The sequence below is a fragment of the Bidens hawaiensis genome, unplaced genomic scaffold (genome assembly GCF_021521415.1).
Source record: "Bidens hawaiensis isolate Kalapana, Puna unplaced genomic scaffold, B.hawaiensis_p1.1 tig00032577_1, whole genome shotgun sequence".
Classification (NCBI taxonomy): Eukaryota; Viridiplantae; Streptophyta; class Magnoliopsida; order Asterales; family Asteraceae; genus Bidens; species Bidens hawaiensis.
The window spans coordinates 22,712-44,078 of NW_027495568.1; the positions used below are offsets into that span (position 1 = coordinate 22,712).

The following is a 21,367-nucleotide window of genomic DNA, read 5'->3' on the forward strand; positions in this document are numbered from 1 at the left end:
TTGTATTTGAACTTTCACATACCAAAGACCATCACTAGTGCCGATATGATCCCATTACAACAGTCAACCAAACCTATACCTAGGAACATGTTCATGATTGTAATAATGGTAACCAGCTTGTGAGACAAAACATTATTATCAAGTCTAGGTTGTCCGTTGTTGTAAGGACCATAACGCGAAAACCCAACAGGCGGGAAATCAGGTAAGGATGTTCTGTCATACGGGATGGAAGATGATGACGATGCCCCATGATTAGTCGGTTGTCTTAAAGTTTTAAAATTCCTTTTTTGAGCCTTACTGTGAGCTGTTGTATTTTTTGTAACAGGGGATGCATCCCGTCTCTTGGCAGACTTGCGTTTATCGCCTCTATTGGATAACTTTTGACGCTTTTGACCTGAACAAACTAATTATTGACATACTGCAAGATAAAAATAAAATAGAAAATAAAGCAATGATAAGTCTTTATACCTCTATCATTATTGGAAGCATATTCTGTCTGCCTTAGTTTTCGTTTATGCCTAGCTGCATCCCCTCGAGTGTGTTTCTCTCCAAGAACTTTTACTCTTTCTGCTTCATTCCTCCAAGGCTAAAACCATAACCGTAGATAGAAATTAGAAAATATATGTTTACTTTTCTAATTTTAAATAAGAACACAAAAACAATGATATCATTGTTTACCTGTCTGTATGTTCCAAGCCTGTAGAGATTACGACCTTTCACTAGCAAAGGGGAAAGTGGAGGGAGATTTTTATTAAACGGTTTACTCCACAAGACTTCAACCTTTAAGATAAAAATAAAAAGTAACATAATTAAGTCGCGAAGATCCATGATAAACGGAATTAATAATGGTTTTTTAACTGTCTCACAGTGAACGTATGCTGTTGTTTTGATGTACCATAACTTTCTTTAACTATCCTTCCAGCCACGGTTCTTTTCCCTACTATATTTCCTTGCTTTTTGTGTGCTCTTTGTCTGAACAGCACAACATCTCCTTTACATACATCACCTGTGCAGTTGATGGAAAATGATGATCTGGGATAAAGTAATTCACCCCTTCCGTCTTTTAGCCTGATATTTGGGATAAAGGTTAGTCCAATGCTAAAGATGACAAACTCTATATACACCGTGTCTCCTAGTTCATGGCCTGAATTTTGTGAAGTATATAAAATTTAGAAAGAAAAGATGTAAATCCACATCTCTAACATGCCTTAAATAAGTTTAGCCTTTATCTCTTTAAAAAAAATTAAAATAATGAGTAAATCCTCATCACGTTAGCTCTATTAAAAAAAACAATTTCCAATCATGAGTAAATTTCCAAAGGAATATGAGTAAATCCTCATCACGCTTTTTGAATAAGAATGGTTTCTCTTGGTTCGATCAAAAGTAGTGAAGGAATAAAATTCTTGTGTCAAGGTAGACCAATATGGTAACCGCAATATGGGAGGCGTTCAAATCAGAATTAAAAAACTGTTGAGAACCGTGAGAATTGCATAATAGAGTTGTACCTTTTGCAAACCGCCTACCCACAATCTCATTAGAATATCAATGCACTAGGTATAAATGCTGTATGCAGATCTCACAGTTGAAAGATAAAATTGGTTTTGAAAACAATGTGTCCCTCTATTATATATAGAAACGGAAACACATCTAGTATTTCAAAGATTATGATGAAGGTCGCATATTCAACAGTTCAAGCATCATATTATTTAGAAATGATACCCTCTGAAGAACAGAACAAACAAGTGTCCAGTCAGTTCAGGATTGCAGCTAGTAATCAGAGGAGTTATAAAAATTCAACATATAGCACCACAAAATAAACTTGAGACAAATAGGTGTGATTGAGTAGTTTATGATTGCAAGAGACAAGATAAGTAACCTCCGATGCTCTTTGATTCGTTGTAAGCACTCCTCCTTGGTACCAGATAACCTCAACCGATGCTTGCGCAAGTATTCTTTACATTCACCAACACTTAGGTCTGGTAAATCATGACTTCCTGAAAAGGCTAAAGCTGTGTCAATGAACATCATGCCCTATTGATTGTACTTGGGTTTATTTCTTTATTCTTTTACATTATCTTTTCCAAAATTTCTCTCCTTTGGCACAGTAGAACGTAAGCACATACACACAAGAAAATGTAAGTGTGCTGTGATAGTAACTGTACTTATCTTGTTGGTTTTCTAATTGTTATAGAAAGAGTGGTTCTAAAAAATCTGTGAATCTTAACACTAAAGTGAGGGGGCTACTAACTGCGCGTAACTGAGACGTAATTAATAATTAATTATAGTCAGTCAGTCAGTCAGTAATAGAATGTCCATCACCTATAAATTAAGCATGTGATTCTATGGTGTGCTCTCAAATATATATTATAACAAAAAGTATGAAGAAGAGGTGGTTGTAATCTAGCATAATATAACAAATTGATCGAATATATATACAACAAAACACATTCATTCACTCATTTTAGTAAAAAATGAAAAATCATGTATTGTAAAAACTCCTTTGTCTATCAGTTTAAAGTGAAAGTATGAAATGGTTTAGATAGAGTGAATATTGGAACAAACATAATCTATCAGTTATGAATTGGAACAATGAAATAATAATAATAATAATAATAATAATAATAATAATAAAGCATGAAATTTAATTTTAAGAGTACAATCATTATTGTTTAATGCTTTATCACTAATGCAACCAATTTTGAAGATCTAAGGGTTGTATAGATTTTGCTTACCATGATCATGGTTAAAACATTTAACAATTTAGTTTTAAACATACTTATAATTATGGTCCTTAAACTTAAGGGTAAGTTTTGTTAACTTATTAGATAGTTACATATTAACCCTCTTATTCTAAACCAACAACCCCACGAAGTTCTAACGACCATAATTATTTTACATGTTAATATTTTTTTTAAAAAATTACACCATAAAAACAAGCATTTTATTCTCTTTAATTTGAGTATGATATTGTTATACTTTTTAAAACTTAAAAAATAACATGTTACGTGACATGAAATTAAGGCCGCAACGAGTCTGGTGGGCTTGGGTCATGTTTCAGATCGAATTACCCGTTCACCGATGAATGGTTACACGTCCGACGCCGCATTACATGCATACTATAGTCAGGCTACGTGCGTACTATAGTGAGGTAACCGCTTATGCGTTCGATGTCGTGTTTAAGCGTGTACCTCGCTGCAACGCGCGGGCACCTAGCTAGTTTATATATATACACGGTGTCCACTAAGGTTATACTTAGGTGGGGGGCTACAAATGGGAGCGAATAGGGGCTACAAACTGTGCTCACAATATTTTTTTTTATAAATAAACTAATTAAATAAAAACCAATTTATTTACATAATTAAATAAAATGCATTAAAATTAAAAAGAAATACAAAAAAAATACATAACTAAAAAAATACTAACATCCATAATATTTGCGCATTTTTTCGACTCGTCGTCGTTGCAACAATGCGGCCTCTTCGTGTGACCTGACCGCTTTGAGGGATTCGTGTTCTTTAATCATTTCCCGCAACTTCATCATAGCAGCAATCTTTTTGTGTTGTTTGTTGGTTTCTCTCATGGTATCGTTGAGTTCCTCGACAAACTTTTCGTGTTTTTTGATCATTTTTGTCATGATAGCGGTGAGTTCCACGGGTTTTTGGTTGGTTCAGGTTGTTTGATGTGTGCTGCTCGTGCGGTTAAATATGAAAGAGATGGAATGAGTAGCTTTTGCACAAGATCGTGTTTTAAATTTATAAAAGTGATTTCTACAAAGACTAAACACACACAAAATAGGCAAGTGTACCTATCGTATATGTAGAATAGTATTGGTAAGAACCAAGTATCGATTCGTGGACACAAATGTTTCTAATAATAAATCGTTGTTTTGCTTTAATCGGAGATTTTAATCATTTTTGGGTTAATTTTGAACTTTTTATAAAATGTAAATACTAATATATAATATATAGGTGACCAAGACAACAGATTTAAAACGAGTTTTTCAATTATGCGAAGGTTACCATCTAAGATCAAGAATCCACTCCATTTTAGCATTGATAATTAATATTTAAACATGTGGTAAACTTGCTGTAGTAATATATGATAGATAGCTTCTTAAACCTTAAGTGAGCATCTTTGGCACTAAGGAGATAGCATGCGCATTTTAAAGTCCACCCTTTCCTAATGTCATGCCATCTCAATGATGTCAATTTAAGTTGGCAAGTAGTTTCGTAAAGTAGAAAGATTAGGATTGACTTCGATTTCTCAAATACCAATTCTAACAAATTCGGGTGGTTATAGTTCATCACACAACCTCCCCTTGGTTGATTTATATAGGTTATAATTACACATTCCGTTAACATATGATTTCTTTAACTAATTTGATATCCTAAGCAGAGCCATTTTCGGATTACCAAGGTTTTGAGAAATACATTATAACTTATTTCTCATCATTTCTAAGTACAATATAAGGATCCATGTTTCGATAATGTATCAAAGTATTTCTATCTTTCAAGAACATGAATCGATCATGAACGATTGCCAATAGAATTGACAACCACCAAATTTGAATTAGTGTTTTAAGATGGTGAAACATTTCTCATCAAAAGATAATTGTAATATAACCATGTACTTTACTAGACTTCATCACACGTCTTGATTAATTATCAAGTAAAACAAAGCTTCTTCATAGATTTTAGATGGTAAAAGGAGTTTAGCTCATAATGAGCATGATGATAAACATTAAGATGAATGATGATAACAAATACATGATTAAACTTGGAATAATCTAACCAATTGTAGATGAATCTTCCTTCTTAATGATGGTAATGATGGTTGATGATGATCGTTGATGGTGATGACTTCCAAGCCTTCAAACTCTTCACTAGATCTTCAATGAGAGTGTTAGTGTGTGTTTTTATAAGTGAAAACCGGATAGAATTCTTTTCAATGCACACTCTTCAAATGGCACAAGAGCCTCTATTTATAGGCAATCTGGAGTGTGAGGCACGGCCCAGTGGTTGGTGGGCACGCCCCCATGTATTTTTATGATATGTGCCAGATTTATTTTGTCTTTTCTGAAAGGTGGCCACGACCCCGTGGTTGATGGGCATGGCCCCGTGGTTTTTAGTGACATGTGATAATTCTTCTTTGTCTTTTCTGTGTTCTCGTCCACAGCCCCGTGATTGGTAGGCACGGTCCCGTGCTTTTTCTTCCAGATTTTGTCTTTTCTTGTGTTCAGAAGCATGGGGCGTGTTTCTTCAGGCATGAGGGCGTGTTTCTTTGTTTTTCTTGTGTTTTCTTCTATTTTTCTTCGTCTTTTTGCTTGTTTCTTTGTTTGGGGCTTGGTTTCACCTGAAATTATGTTTTATTATGATAAGTAGTCTTTTATGCTATGTTATTTGATAGAAATTGCTGTTTTTAGAGATTATTTGATGCCGAAAAGATGTATATTTCTATATACATCATTGTTTGTAGGATTCATTTTGCTAGATTTTTTGAAGAATTTGGGTATGAATTGTTTATGAAATGGAGAAGAAGGTGTATGTTTATATTTATATATATATATATATATATATATATATATATATATATTGTTTTAATTAATTATTATTTTTTATTTTTGACCGTTTGAAAACTATCATAATGATAAAATAATAATATTTTTAATCACACGCCGGCGACAAAAGAACTCTGCCCCCGCCCCATTTCGCCCACATATCGCCCGGAGGGGGTGTTTGCGCCCCTTCTAGCCTTTTGTCACCCAAACTCAAGCCCCATTACACATTGCCTAAGGCACGGGCCTCATGTGATGATGGCCCATGATATTATTATATAATTTTATTTACTAAATTACATAACCAAATTTCACTAATTGTTCTTTATTTTCAAAACTTTACGTAAATAAATCTAACAACGTTTGTGATATTGACCCTAACTCGGTTAATCTTACTAATCTATTAAATCAATACAATTCCTCCACATGTCCTTCTACTAGCCTATACACCTATGCATCCAACTCACCAAGTTTCCATTCTCATATTGTCTATTATGCTGCCACGTCACCTTTCCTATTATTGTCAAATCATCTCTACACTATATTTAAACCTTAAGATTATCCTACCTTAATCATTTTAATATATATGTATATATATATATATATATATCGGCTTACTAACTCCACCATCTTCAATATTCCGGTAATGTAGATCGGGATTAATCGTTTTCCGGTAAGGTTATATATTATACTCTAATGGCCAACAATGTTATATGATTTTCCAGCAAGGTTATATCTTTTTCCGGTAAATTTTTCCGATAATATTTATTTTAATTGTTATTTGATTTTGTAATAATCTCTTTAGGTTGTATATCAAAATCCAAGATTGAATTGATATTTTGATGTTATTACGGTTTTCCGGTAAAGTTTTATTTGCTACTCTAATGTCCGATTATCATATTATTCCTTATTTCATTTACAATTGTTTTTGTTTTCCGTTTTTGTTTGTATTTATATTAATTATTATATGATTTTCTTAAAATCTCTTTAGGTTCTATATCAAAATCGAAGATACAATAGAGATTTTCCCTATTTCTTTTTTCCGGTAACGCGATTCAAATATTCTGGTTATCAATTAGAACATTTTGTTAAGTGGTTTGACATTCCATAACATGTAGCATTACCATGACTAATTTTTTTATTTCTAAAACGATTACAATTTTGAATTTTAAATTCCAAATTTAAGTTAAAGTTGAAATTTGTAAATGGTTGGTCAATAATCCGTAACGTCTAAACTTACCATCATTACTATTTATTATTTTCTAAAACGATTTGATTTAAAAAGTTTAAATTTCCAAATTTAAATTAAAGTTGATTTTTTTATTTAATTGCTTGTCAAACGTTTAAGTTGGTCAAACATTTTTAAATTGCCTGGTCAAACATTAAAGTTGAAGTTAAGTTTAAGTTGAACTTTTTAGATGGCTGATTAAACAAACATTCATAATGTCTAATATTACCATCATTAAAATTTATTATTTCTAAAACAATGTAATTTAAAATTTATAAATTTCCAAATTTAAATCAAAGTTGAATTTTATGAATTACTGGTCAAACATTTCATAACATGTAAGATTACCACGGTTAAAATTTATTATTTGTAAAACGAATATTAATACTTAATTTTCTCATTTAAGGTTATGTTCCCAACTTGATATAGTTAATTTCATGGGTTGAAGATTTGTTGATAAGATATCTTATTTTTTGTTTAATATTGATGTATATTTTTGTTATTATTCATGTATTTATGTATTTTTCACAATTCAATCATATATAGTTGTTGGTTTTGTCCATTTAATATATTTTAATCAGAACCGATGTATTAAAGAAAAATTTATTTGTATCTTACATGTATCTATTTATTAATGATAATCTCTATAATTTATAATAATTATTATAATTTTAATAATTTTGTTATTATTAATTTATTACTTTTTTTAATTAGTTGTTACATCTTATTTTGACTGAAATAATAACATTTACACCTTACCATTTTTATATTTCAATATATTTGACTTAAAACATTATTCTATTATTATATTGTAAGATACATTATATTTTCTATATATAATCAATTACGTTATTTATGGAAAACCCAATAAATAAGTTATAAAGTTTCCATGATTTTAATTACAAGATTTGCAATATAATAATTTAATTCAAAAAAACATTTACATTATATTTTATATATTCAATGTATTACCATGATTTCACAAAAATCATTGCAAGTTAATTACCTTTAATTCAATTTATGACTGTTGATTTTTGTTTAAAGATATTTAAGGTAATTAATTAATTTACAATTTGATTTCCATTTACTTAATTGTGGAAGTCAAATTAAATCAATTAATTATAGAAGTCAATTAAATTATTAATGCTTTCTGTAAGACCCGAGTGATTATGGAAGTCAAATTTAATTATTTAAGCTCAAATTTATTTTAATTACACTAATAATATTGTTACAAAAATTTATGTATTTTAAGAATGATTTCAAATATTGTGATAACTAACTATAATTTGACCAAAATGATATAATCATAATTAATGATATTATATTTTGCCAACTTCAAAACAATTTATACTTTTTATATATGTAAATCGTTTGAATTTAAGTGTTTGCGATATATGTTGACCACTAATTAATTTATTAGTTATGATGCCTTTGACTATAACACTTTCTTTGTTTTACAAGTACAATTATTTGATAAATATATAAGAACATTAGCTCCATGTGATAACAAAAAAATAATTAAACAGAAAAGATTTAATACCAAGTTTATAACCAATAATGTCTATATAAACGTAGGAATGAATGAATATATCAATTACGTTGTTCTGTTAGATAAATTTATAAATGTTACTTATATGTTTTACTTGCATATTATATATGTAGATTTTAATAAGTAACAAGGTTTTGTTGTCCAACTCATAGTATAAATAGATATGTATGTTTATTTAAACTTTTGTAATTGTTTTTAACATATATACGAATTCATTTTGTTTATAACATATTAACTGTATTAGAGTTGTACTTTTAATTTCAAATGATGCAATTATCATTTAATTAATATTTGAATAATTTTTAATTACACATAAATATCAAGATAATGTATACAATTGAAAAAAGAATTATATAATGAAATTGATTTTAAATAAAGTAATGATATTAACAATTACTGTATGTTTTTTCTTCCTATATATTTTTATTAATATTTTTGAATATGTTACTTTTATTTAATAGCAATATTTTTCATTTATAGTATGTTTGGATTGCTAAATGGCAATGATTTGAACATTCGCAGACCAATTCCATTGAAGTTGTCATCTTTTGATGAAGAGTTTTTGAAAGCAACATATTTCTATAATATTTGAGAGATTTTCACAATAATCTTTGTAATTTGATGGTTATATTTTTTAAAGTTTCCTATTTATCTCTTATAACCTATTGTATTAAGATTAATAATTAGTTTATTACTTTGGCAGCCGAAAAGTGTCATCTTGCTCGGAACATATTTGTGTTGGTTGAATATGTTGTCTATATTTATATGATTTGTTGATATGTTTTTTCACCCGTGTGTTAAACGGGCTATACCCTAGTTATACTTATTAAGTCAGGTCATGTGCCTTACACATGAGCCCATGAGGGCAAATTAGTCATTCTACTAATTTAATTGAATAAAAAAACATTTAATAACTAAATTAAATTTTCTTAAATGATTAAAAACAAAATTAATTTTATTTTGTTAAATCAAATTTAATTAACATTATATTACGATTATTATATAACTCAACCCATTATCACCTTCTCCGCCAATACCACAACCTTACCACCACCTACCAACAACCACTCACTCCCACCCTTAACCCTCATAATTACTGTTAAACTTCAACCAATGTTAGGTTATACAATGAACATCGCCTCGATAATATCCATCCAACATAAACCTCCACCGTTCGATCCCATCGATTGAGTTCCCATACAAACCATAATCATCAATAATCTCACAAATAAAACTCCAATATCAGCAATTAAACCCCAAATCATTACTGATATCCGCATTGCCATTCGTCTATTTCCTACCGGCAACACTAACACAACATTGCTATGCGGATCCGAAAAGATTCAATAGACTTGGCCGGATGCTCGTGAGTGAAGAGGTCCAACTTCGAATAAGGGTTTTCTTTAGACGCTTGTGAGAGAATCAAAATTGTCGGTCCCCATCTCAATCTGACACTGCCATCGCCTATCAACACCACAAATCTGGTTGTGGCCATTGTAGCATGGCAGGTAAAGAAAACGAAGGGGTGGGTTGGGCATGTTTAAAAGGAGGAGAAGGAGAAAGGATAATATAAATAATTAAACATAATATATAATCTGTTTATGAATATTTTATTTAAGCATAATACATAATTTATGATTTTTTTTTTTAATTATATAGTTAGAATGACCAGTTTCTCCTCATGTGCAAGGCACATGACCTGACTTAACGAGAAAAAAATTAACTGGGTTAAAAAAGCAAAAGGACGAACATTGTTGGATTCATATACGTAAAGGATAATTCATGTAAATTTTGAAGATAAATGACAATGCGTGAAATTTGGTGAAACATAAAGGAAAATTCTGTAATTATGTCTTATATTTACCGGTATTTTAAAAATAAATAATAACTAGCAAAAGTGATCGCGCGTTGCTGCGGGTTCGTGCAGATTATCTCTTTGTATTGGTTTATAGTCTTTAGCGTGGTGTGTAATGGGTTAGCAGTGCGAGCACGCGTTTCACATGTGCATTAGGTTTGTTGTGTGTTTTTTTAGGGGGGGGGGTACTAAAATATTAAGAGATGCATATATATTGGATATATACATCGTGTTTTGTGAAATATTTTTTAATAAAATATATTTTTGGGTTTTGTGAATTTTAATCAACATAAATGATTGAATGTGTGTTAATTGGTGAGTAGTTAAAGTTGAAATTTACACAGGAGATGAAATAAATGTTCAAATTAAAGCTAATAAGTTGTCGTATAACATATGGTGGTAAAGGGGTGGGCATACGTGAATTGGTTGTGTATATGCATACTGGTGTATGCACAACATATATTGGATCGTTGATGTTATAAAGTAAGTTGTATTTAAGTTGCAGAAACAAAAAAGTTTATGATTTGGGGCATTACAAGCCAACAAGTAGATATGTGATGGGAATTAAGAAAATCATACGACGTAACATAGTCATAAAACCAGATGAGATATGCAAGACAATTCCATCAACTCACAAATTAACACCCATTCAACCCTACACTCAAACCGGTTACCAAATATATAAACACACATTTACCATCCTTCTAACAAATTAAATGTTACTAAACTCATATTAACTAATATTAAAATCGGATTGAGAATCCCGGAAAATAATATATCAATAACTGATTGGATAAGTTCAACATAAAATAACTAAAAACATTAAAAAAACATATGATTGATACTTATCAATTGTGTAAAGGCATGAATGAAGGCGAGTTTAAACAACCACATATAAAATTAAATTCAATTTATGAAACAAAAAATAAAGAGAAATGGACCTAGAATGGAACTTTGGTTGTGATGTTACCCATAGCAAACATATAAATCCCGATAAAGACAAATTTATTGTGTAGTGAAGTACATATTATAACTTGAAGTAAGACGAAAGATGCAGTAACTACGAATTGGATCGAAACGTGTGTTTATTAAAGCTAATAAGTTTTCGGATAACATATGGTGGTAAAGGGGTGGGCATACGTGAATTGGTTGTGTATATGCATACTGGCGAATGCACATATATTGGATCGTTGATGTTATAAAGTAAGTTGTATTTAACTTGCAGAAACAAAAAAGTTTATGATTTGGGGCATTACAAACCAACAAGTAGAAATGTGATGTTGTAACATCCTAAAAATTTTAATTATAAATAAAGAAAGTTATGTTTGGTGATTTCACGTTGTTAATTATTTAATGTCGAGTAAGGGGGGAGTTGGGCTTAGATTGCGTAAGATGGGTTAAATGAGAATGGGCCTCGGGTCCGTGGGCTTAGAGGGATATAAATATCCCATCCCAAACCCAATCTTTCATTTCCACCTTCTTTCTTCACACACTCAAAACACACACATTCTAACCGATCAAGATTCGAAGCCGAGACCCGAGATTTTGTTGATAGATCTGAGTTGGTAAGGTAAGAACTAATCCACCAAAGCTAATATTACTGAAAATGGTTAGGATTGGATGGGTTAACCGGACCCGAAACCCAAACTGCCCAAATCGGACCCCTAAAACGTCGATTTTAGGCCGATTTGATGGTTGGGATTTGTAGGCGCCGATCATACGATTCCGTGGGTACCAAAATCGAGTTATTTGGCTAAGAAACGAAGGATTTATGGGCAAACAGATCTGCAGCGCGATAACTTCGCCTGCAAGATTAAGTTCGCCTGATGAACTTCGCCTTCAAGCGTAACCTCGCCTTCAAACGTAACTTCGCCTAAGGTTTAACTTCGCCTGAAGCCAAGTTCGCCTAAGGTTTAACTTCGCCTGAAGCCAAGTTCGCCTAAGGATAACTTCGCCTACGGCCAAGTTCGCCTAAGGTTTAACTTCGCCTGAAGCCAAGTTCGCCTAAGGTTTAACTTCGCCTGAAGCCAAGTTCGCCCGAGGTTTAACTTCGCCTGAAGTGAAGTTCGTTTAGAAAATAAATTAAAAACCTAATGGAAAATGTGTTAAGGCAGTTATCGAAAATAAAATTTTTCCAAGCTGACCTGGCAGCTTAACCCCAGCCAGGGGCTCTGCCCCTTGGACCCCGCTAGGGGCTGCCGCCCCTAGAACCCCGCTGCCAGGGGCGCTGCCCCCGGACCCCCGTTCGTTGTGGGTCATATATAGATAGAAATACAAAACGGGTAGTAGTAGTTAATTGATATGTGTAAATATTATACAGTTAGCCGAGCCCAGTTAAAGAAAGGAATTACGATCAACGGCGAGCGTAACAGGATCCAGGTGAGTTTCTAGCCCCATTCCTTGTTATGTTTTCGGGGCTGTGTGCATACTTGATGTGTTGTTAATACATTTATCCTAAGTGATAAGTGTATGCCATATGTGATATATGTGATATGTATGAATGATTGCTTGATGGTACGTGAACGATCTTCGGATATTGCACGTACTGTCAGGTTGTAACGTTATAAATATGGTAAGTATGATATGTACGTTTATGTGTATGAACGTAATAAAGTTAATAAAAGAAGGAAATGACGGTTGTATGGTTGTATGGTTACGAAAAGGGTACCGAGCCCTAATAATACTCGAGGTATGATGTATGGTTGTATGGTAACGAAGAGGGAATCGAACCCTACTAATATTCGCAAACAAGGGACCAGACCCTTATAATATCTGTGAGGTTAGGGACCAGACCCTTATAATATCTGTGATGTTAGGGACCAGACCCTTACAATATCTGTGAGGATAGGGACCAGACCCTTATAATGTCTGTGATGTTAGGGACCAGACCCTTATAATATCTGTGATGCTAGGGACCAGACCCTTATAATATCTGTGAGGTTATAGGGCGAAAGGCTCTTTAAAACGTATGATTATGAATGTAAAGAAAGTATGTAAGTAAGAAAGAAAGTAGGTAAGTAAGAATGAAGGTATGAGTACTTATGTGTGTATGAAAGAAAGTTATGAGGTTAAGTACGTATGTATGTAATAAGGTATTGTATGGTATTGTATGATTAACTAGAATTCACTCAGCGTAGCTGACTTTTAGTATGCACGCAGGTGAGTAGGATGAGACAGCTGGCTTGAGTGGAGGACACATGGCAGAAGACTAAAGCCTGGCATCTGAAGATCTGATATGTTTTATAAGTTATGTTTTGATTTTGAAAGACAAGAGGAATGTTTTAAGACATGATTATGAATTGATATGTAATGTTTTATGAAAGTTTTATATTCCGCGTAAAGTTTTTAATTAACTCTGATATTTAGAACTGTGTTTATGAGTAAATCCAACGCGAAAGTAGGGTTACCGGTGACGGGGCCTTACAGATGCGAATTAAGAAAACGATACGACGTAACATAGTCATAAAACCAGATGAGATATGCAAGACAATTCCATCAACTGACAAATTAACACCCATTCAACCCTACACTCAAATCGGTTACCAAATATTTAAACACACCTTTACCATCCTTCTAACAAATTAAATGTTACTAAACTCATATTAACTAATATTTAAATCGGATTGAGAATCCCTGAAAAATAATATATCAATTAGTGATTGGTTAAGTTCAACATAAAATAATTAAAAATATTAAAAAAACCATAAGATTGATACTTATCAATTGTGTAAAGGCATGAATGAAGGCGAGTTTAAACAACCTCATATAAAATTAAATCCAATTTATGAAACAAAAAATAAATAGAAATGAACCTAGAATGGAACTTTGGTTGTGATGTTACCCATAGCAAACATATAAATCCCGATAAAGACAAATTTATTGTGTAGTGAAGAACATATTGTAACTTGAAGTAAGATGAAATATGCAGTAACTACGAATTGGATTGAAACGTGTGTTTATGGTAGCAAAAGTGTGAGGACCGTTCAGGATAAATGGATTATGCGAGCGAAGAAGGTAGTTTGGTAGGGTAAACTGATGAACCGGTAACTGAGAAATTAATTGTGGCAAATGAGTTATTCATAGTCCCAGGGTTGACAATGTGGTGTAAATTAATTTCATTGTACAAACCTTTCAAGAACAATAAGGTTACATGACGCATGGAATGGTTTAAATCAATACATTGTAAGATAATTTGATAGTTAGAAAGAAAAAAAAAGGGGTGACAGGTTTTTAATATTCATAGTGCTGACCACTTGTCATTATTATCACTTTTATTCAACAAACCATGGGTTCGAATCAGGTCATGTTGTCATACCTAGATAATCAAAGGTGCATGCACAATGCACGAGCAATTAAACACCTTAAGTTTAATGTATCTGCTAAACTAATGTAGCAATTGACAATAAACTTGCAAGTGTTGTATATATTATCTTGATCGGGATTACCATTATAGAAAAGGGTTAAAATAAAAAGACATAGTTTTGTAGGAAGAGTAGGAATGACATAAAATTTAGAGTTAGGAAACTATGTAGCCTAAATTCTGTAAGGCCCTGTTACCGGTGCCCTACTTTGGACGTTGGATTTACTCATAAACACAGTTCATAATATCAGAGTTAATAAAAACATTCGCGGAATATTAAACATTCAAACCATTATATTACATAGCCATCCATTCTTGTCTTAACGGGCATTCAAAACATTTAAACATAACATATTGTCTTTAAAATAACATGACATTTCTTGAGATGTCAGCTTCTTCAAGTTCATGCCATGTGCTTCCCCTTATGCAAGCTGCCTCAATCTACTCACCCGCGTGCATACTAAAAGTCAGTTACGCTGAGTGAGTTCTAGTTAATCATACGACATACAATCTATTCACATACTTGCACACGTGCCCGAAGGTGTGTACATTATTCATACTTTATTTTACTTGCATAACTATCCATACTATATAAAGAGTCTTCCGCCCTATAACCTCACAGATATTATAAGGGTCTGGTCCCTAATATCACAGATATTATTAGGGTCTGGTCCCTACCATCACAGATATTATAAGGGTCTGGTCCCTATCCTCAAAGATATTGTTAGGGTCTAGTTCCTATCCTAACAGATATTATTTGGGTTTGGTCCCTTTATATTGTGCTACTGTAACATACATGTCCTCACATACTTGCCTTAATAACACGTGCAATATCCGAAGATCGTTCACGTACTATTTACATACCATACATATATCATTCATACATCATGCATACTTCATACATACATCATTCATATCTTTAGCTACCACCTAACGGTCCGTGCAATATCCGAAAATCGTTCATGCACCGTCAAGCAATCATCATATATAGTTCTTATAAGGCATACACTTACCACTTAAGGCAAGTGTATTAACTATCACATCGAGTATGCACACAGCCCCGAAAACATAACAAGGAAGTGGGGCTAGAAACTCACCTGAACTCGATTACGTTCACCGTTAATTGTTATTCCTTTCCTTAGTTGTGCTCGACTAACTGTATAACAATTACACGTATCAATTAACTATCACTACTCACATCGCGTTTCTAGTCTAGTTATAACCCTCAACGAACGGGGGTCCGGGGTCAGCGCCCCCGGAAGCGGGGTCTAGGGGCGGCAGCCCCTAGCAGTGTCCAAGGGGCAGAGCCCCTGGCTGGGGTCGAGCTTCCAGGTCAGCTTGGAAAAATTTTATTTCCATTAACTGTCTTAACACATTTTCCATTAAAATTTTGAATCATTAATTAATTTACTAACTTAAAAGTTCAAGGGCTTCTTTGTAATTATATCATTCTTTTTCTAAGTCTAGGGACCATTCTGTCATTTTGTTAAACTTCTAGTACATTACATCGTTCTAAACGAATTGGGTTATCATAACGAACTGGTCCTTGTAACGAATTGGACCTTATAACGAACCGGTCTTTTTAACGAATTGGACCTCATAACAAACTGATCCTTTGACGAATTGAACCTCATAGCGAATGACCCCTCTGTAACGAATTGGACATTCTAGTTCGTTATCTCCTTTTAATGAATAACTATAACGAATTGGGGCTAATTCGTTATCTTTTCTTTAACGAATCCGGATACTAACTAAGCCTAGTTCGTTAAGCTTCTTGTAACGAATCATCTGACGAATTGCCTCTAATTCGTCAACTCTCCGTTAACAAATTAGGGTTAGGTCAGAGAATGTCCGAAACATTCTCTGACATTCCCTTCCTCGTACCCGCCGCCTTTCCGGCGCCGTCGTCAACGGAAAACCGCGGGTTCGCCGGAAAAACATATTTTTGCACCATTTTCACCGTTTTTCGTCCCGTTCGATCCAGATCTGAGCTAGGGTGACCCCTAAGCTCATTTTAGGTTCGGTTTATACCTGATTCTCCCGGATCTCGTGACTTTAACGGTTTAAAGGTGTCGGCTCGTCGTTTTGCAACTAGATCTAACGGGCTTGAGCTCATACAATATCATACTATCATTACCTTGGATCGGGATCGGTTTTCCTTGGTGATTTTGGCTAGAGAGAGAGAGCAAGATGAGAGAGAGCTAAGTGTGTGTTTTGGTGGTGTATGGAATATGTGTAAATGAATGAAAAATGGGTAACTAAGGTTTATATAATTATGGATCATGGGCTTAAGCCCATGGTCTTTTCCTTCTTTCCTTCATGACCCAAGTCCATAACTCATATTCATTTTACCCAACACTAGCCCGACTCATAATAATTCATATTCTCATTTTATTAACCGAAACTAGAAAATGGGATTATACAAATTCTAGATCTCAGGAAACTATTTGGTAGTTTAAAAACTACCAATCTCAACCACTAAATCATAGATCCAATGACTTAGATTTATTTTTACTCTTCCTATGAAACTATTTCTTTTTATATAACCTACCCCTATTAATACATATACTTGTTGTTAAAGACTGGTAGATCGAATGTTTGATATAAACTCTTCTAATTGGCCAAATACGATGTTCTGTATTTTTTAGAGATATATATGAAGTTGCCACTTTATTGAATAAACATTTTTTAGGCGTGAGTTTTGGGCAAATAAATCGTTCTTGTTATCCAAAACTAATGACTTGACACCTGAATAATCATATAATTAACCAAAAACATAAAAAAAAAAAACTAATCATAACCATTTCAAATCGCATTAATCATGAAAATTTGTTTAAATTATGAAAAAAATAAATGTACAGAAAGAAGGTAAGTATAAAATTCTAATTATATTTAACAGGTATATTTGATGTTAACTTTTTTGATCGACCAAATATGATGTTCTGCAAATTTGAGAGGTATATATGAAATTGCCACTTTCTTAAATAAACACATTTAGGCGTGGGTTTTGGGCAAATAAATCGTTCTTGTTATCAAAAACCAATGTCTTGATACCTGAATAATCATATAATTAACCAAAAACACAAAAACTAATCATAACCAATTCAAGTCACATTAATCATAATAATTTGTTTAAATTATGATAAAAAAATGTACAGAAAGAACAATACCGCCTTACTGAGTTGACACCTAGAATTCATATAATTTACCAAAAACATAAAAAAAACTAATCATACCCATTTCATTAATCAGAATAGTTTGTTTAAATTATAATAAAAATACAATAAAGAACAATACATGCAATTTGCTTTTCTTATTTAATAAAAGGAACATCAAACAAACTAATTTGCATGGACCATCTACTTTTAACAAGAAAATGTGTAACAATGAACATTAAATCAAATACATTTACAATATATTACAATATAAATTTATGATTATGAAGAGCTTTTCAAGGGCGAGGCATTAACAAAAAAATGTGACTTACCAGTTACCACCATGACTAAATAACAAATATGGTATTATAATTTCAAAGTCCATGTTGGATAATATAGGTGACAGTTTTAACCTAATAGGTCAATCTGGGTTAAGTATCATCTCAAAAAATTGTCGAACCAGTTAAAAAAGGTTGAGAATCACCCGAATTTGATTTTAAGGCATAAAACTCCATGTATCACTATAAGCTTCTAAATTAGCATGCTTAATTCTCAATGGCAAATTGGCATAGACATCTAGACATGTAAATATGAATTTTTAAACAAAAAGGTATAAGCATGTAAAACTATATAAAAGACCGGTATGAAAAAGTTCAAACAACTCCTCACATCAAGGAATACATTTATGGTCATAGATATCATAGTTGTCTATTCCTCAACATCAACATAGTAAAAAGAAACATTTCGCTGCCCACATTCCTCAATAGATTCCTTAGATAATTTAACAAAAATTGATGTTAAAATTTTAAATGTTGTTATTCAAAATTAGAGTATTTTAGTTGTTGGTTAAATATCTAAAGTCAAATCAAACCTGTTTGTCAAGTTTTTTATATTTTTTATTTTCCTTCTTTTTGTTCAAAAGTGCAATAAATGAAAAACGGATCATCATAACGTGACCAAAAATAAAAATATCACAAACCTTGAGGTTCATGTAATCACGACTAAGTGTGTATCTTCTAGCCCTTCCAAAGTTTATATTATATGTAGAGGCTATTATTTAAGTGATAATACCTGCTTTGTCAAACATCCAAGTTACATTTACTATTTGTGACAATAACAAAATACTTTTAAGGTCACAATTACACATGTCATCGGACACATTTATAAGATTTAAAAAAAGAATAACAAAGCACCTGATTTTGAGCACGAATAACATCATCATCTGGGTTACCAGTATGTTTATGAAACATCCCCTCTTGAAATGTCTGCCAAATCATACCTCCTACAACTAAAAGATATTCTACAAGTGTCACACCCCCGCCGAGGGCGGAAACGCGAGGGCGTGATGACGTCATGGATCGTAGTCATTGTTTATATTGAACAAACTCTAAATGGTTTGTTTTAACAAAAAGAGCTTCAACATGTTATACAAACCATAAGTTATAGATAATATTGAGTTTCACAAATACAGAGTTTTTATAATATGGCCTACATCCTATAGGCTATAAGATGAAACCTCCCAAAATGCATACTAGTGCGTGTGACTCATTATGCGTTTCCAATGCTTCAATTACCTGAGAATGCATGTATAAAAGCGTCAACAAAATTGTTGGTGAGTTTCACAGGTTTATATTTCATTTAAAATATGTGCTTCAACGAGTCGACCAACATTGTCTTATGTAGACAAATCCTCTAATAGTTACCATGAGCTCTATGATCAAGACTTAACAACGTTTCTATGAGCGCCCCTCTTGATGTTCTAATGCGAAAACATCGAAGTCATCTGTTGGACAAATATCACCCGCTAGACCTCCAATCTAAGTTAGTGCGACTAACCACGGGTGGGGTGTGTTAATCCGGAATAGTACTATTCACATTGGCCACGTCTACAATAGTTAATGATCATAGATTCTAGGGGACTTTCGATGCATTATTGTTTCCAACCCATGTAACAAAATGAGACTGTGTTTCTACTCGTTTCCGAACATGTGTTTCTCCATGCATTCCCCCCCAAAAGTTTCAAAACAGTTTATATAAAAAGGGGCCGTGAGACTTACCTGATTCCAAAATGTGTGCTAGATACTTTAATAGTCCAAGTCTCGACCTAAGAGTGTCCTATAACATGCAAAGACAATTTAGGTTTAATGTTTCATTTTCGACACTTGGGCGTTTCATGACCGCGTTTCATCCAGCTAGTTAAACATGTTTCAATAGCGTGCCAGCTTAAATGTGATTCAACGAACCGTTTGTGATGAGTTCACGATTTTTATTTATATAAACTTTATGTTAATATTCAAAATACCATTTTTGTCGTATTCGCTTTTAATGTAAAAATATATATATCCTATTTATTTTGTGTTTCTAGAGTTTTATTTAACACGAAAATCTCACAAAATATAATATACAATTATATTTTAAATTACCGAAATACGGTTTGTGTACGCTAACGTTTAATAACTTTAGGGTCTTATATACTATCTATAAAAGTATATGTATACTTGTTAACGAACTGCCTTCCGATTATATATTTAATTCACCTTCACATAATTAAACTATATAATTATGTTTACACATTTTCATAAAAATCATCTTTTCAAATGTGTTTGTCTATTATTCAAGACACATACTCATTACAAATATATAATTTTTAAACTCGTTTCATAATTCCAACCGTATGAATCTGAGTGCCATGTTTCTGACTTCATCTTGTCATCTTCCAACCGTATGAATCTGAGTGCCCTGTTTCTGACTTCATCCAAGGACCTGCAAGGAGTAATCACAAGATCATCATAAAAGGGGGAGCCCCTCTGAAGTCCCATCTTGAATGCTTCAACAGCAGTAGCCATGTCAAGATTAGGGATTTCCAGAGCTTCCCTGCCGAACCTTGTAACAAAATCCCTAAGGGATTCATCACTAGGTTGGATAACTCGGTATAAATCACTAGTTAACTTCTCAAATTTCCTACTACAGGAAAATTGACTGTTGAACAAGTTAACTAGGTGTGAGAAAGAAGTAACTTAAAAGGGAGGAAGACTTAGCAACCATTTTAACGCAGATCCTGTCAGTGTGGATCCGAAGCCTTTGCACAGACAAGCCTCCTTGAGCCTCTCAGGGATTGGATTGATCTCCATACGCTCCTTATATTGTGCAACGTGCTCCTCAGGATCTGTGGTCCCATCATAAGTCTTCATGTTGGGGGTCTGGAATCGCTTTGGGATTTCAGCATCACAGATAGGTGGAGCAAATCTGGATAACTTGTGGCTTCCCTCCGGTATCTCGGGAATTGGACGTATCACCCCGGGTACGCTGGATATCATATCCTTAAGTTTCTATAGTTCCTTGGCCATGGCTTAGTTGATACTTTCATCCTGCACGGAACTACGGTTAGCATCTAAGGATATAGGATCATATAAGTTACCGCTTTGTTGGGTGAAGGTTGGCATCCCGGATGAGTAGCTGAGGTAAGAAGTGTCTGCTACAGGAGTTGGCCCGCCAGAGGCTATGGTCTGCATGAGGATTATATCTCCATCATGGACCTCAGAGGATCGTTGATGTTGAACCCTTGAGGATCTTTGATCCTGGAAGAAGGATCCTTGATTAGGGATAAAGGATCCCAGTGGTTGAGAGTTGAAGGATCCTTGAGGATATGATCCGTAGGATCCTGGT

The 21,367-nt window shown here is 33.2% G+C and overlaps 1 protein-coding gene across 1 annotated transcript; it reads right to left on the bottom strand.

The window, feature by feature from the left end:
- Positions 1-3,634, bottom strand: LOC143583847 (uncharacterized). The gene is made up of 6 exons (XM_077066045.1): positions 3,424-3,634; positions 1,877-2,009; positions 867-1,068; positions 679-780; positions 469-586; positions 1-394 (listed from the first exon to the last, which is right to left on the bottom strand). The coding sequence occupies exons 1-6, from the start codon at positions 3,632-3,634 to the stop codon at positions 15-17; spliced, it is 1,146 nt and encodes a 381-aa protein (XP_076922160.1). The 3' UTR covers positions 1-14.
- Positions 3,635-21,367: the final 17,733 nt, after the last annotated feature.

Excerpts from the sequence above, each read along its gene's own strand:
- LOC143583847 (XM_077066045.1), bottom strand. The coding sequence starts at position 3,634 with ATGACAAAAATGATCAAAAAACACGAAAAGTTTGTCGAGGAACTCAAC. Across the intron at positions 1,069-1,876 it reads CGAATCAAAGAGCATCGGAG|GCTAAAAGACGGAAGGGGTG; the intron begins GTTACTTATCTT and ends CCCAAATATCAG. Across the intron at positions 781-866 it reads AACAACAGCATACGTTCACT|GTTGAAGTCTTGTGGAGTAA; the intron begins GTGAGACAGTTA and ends TTTATCTTAAAG.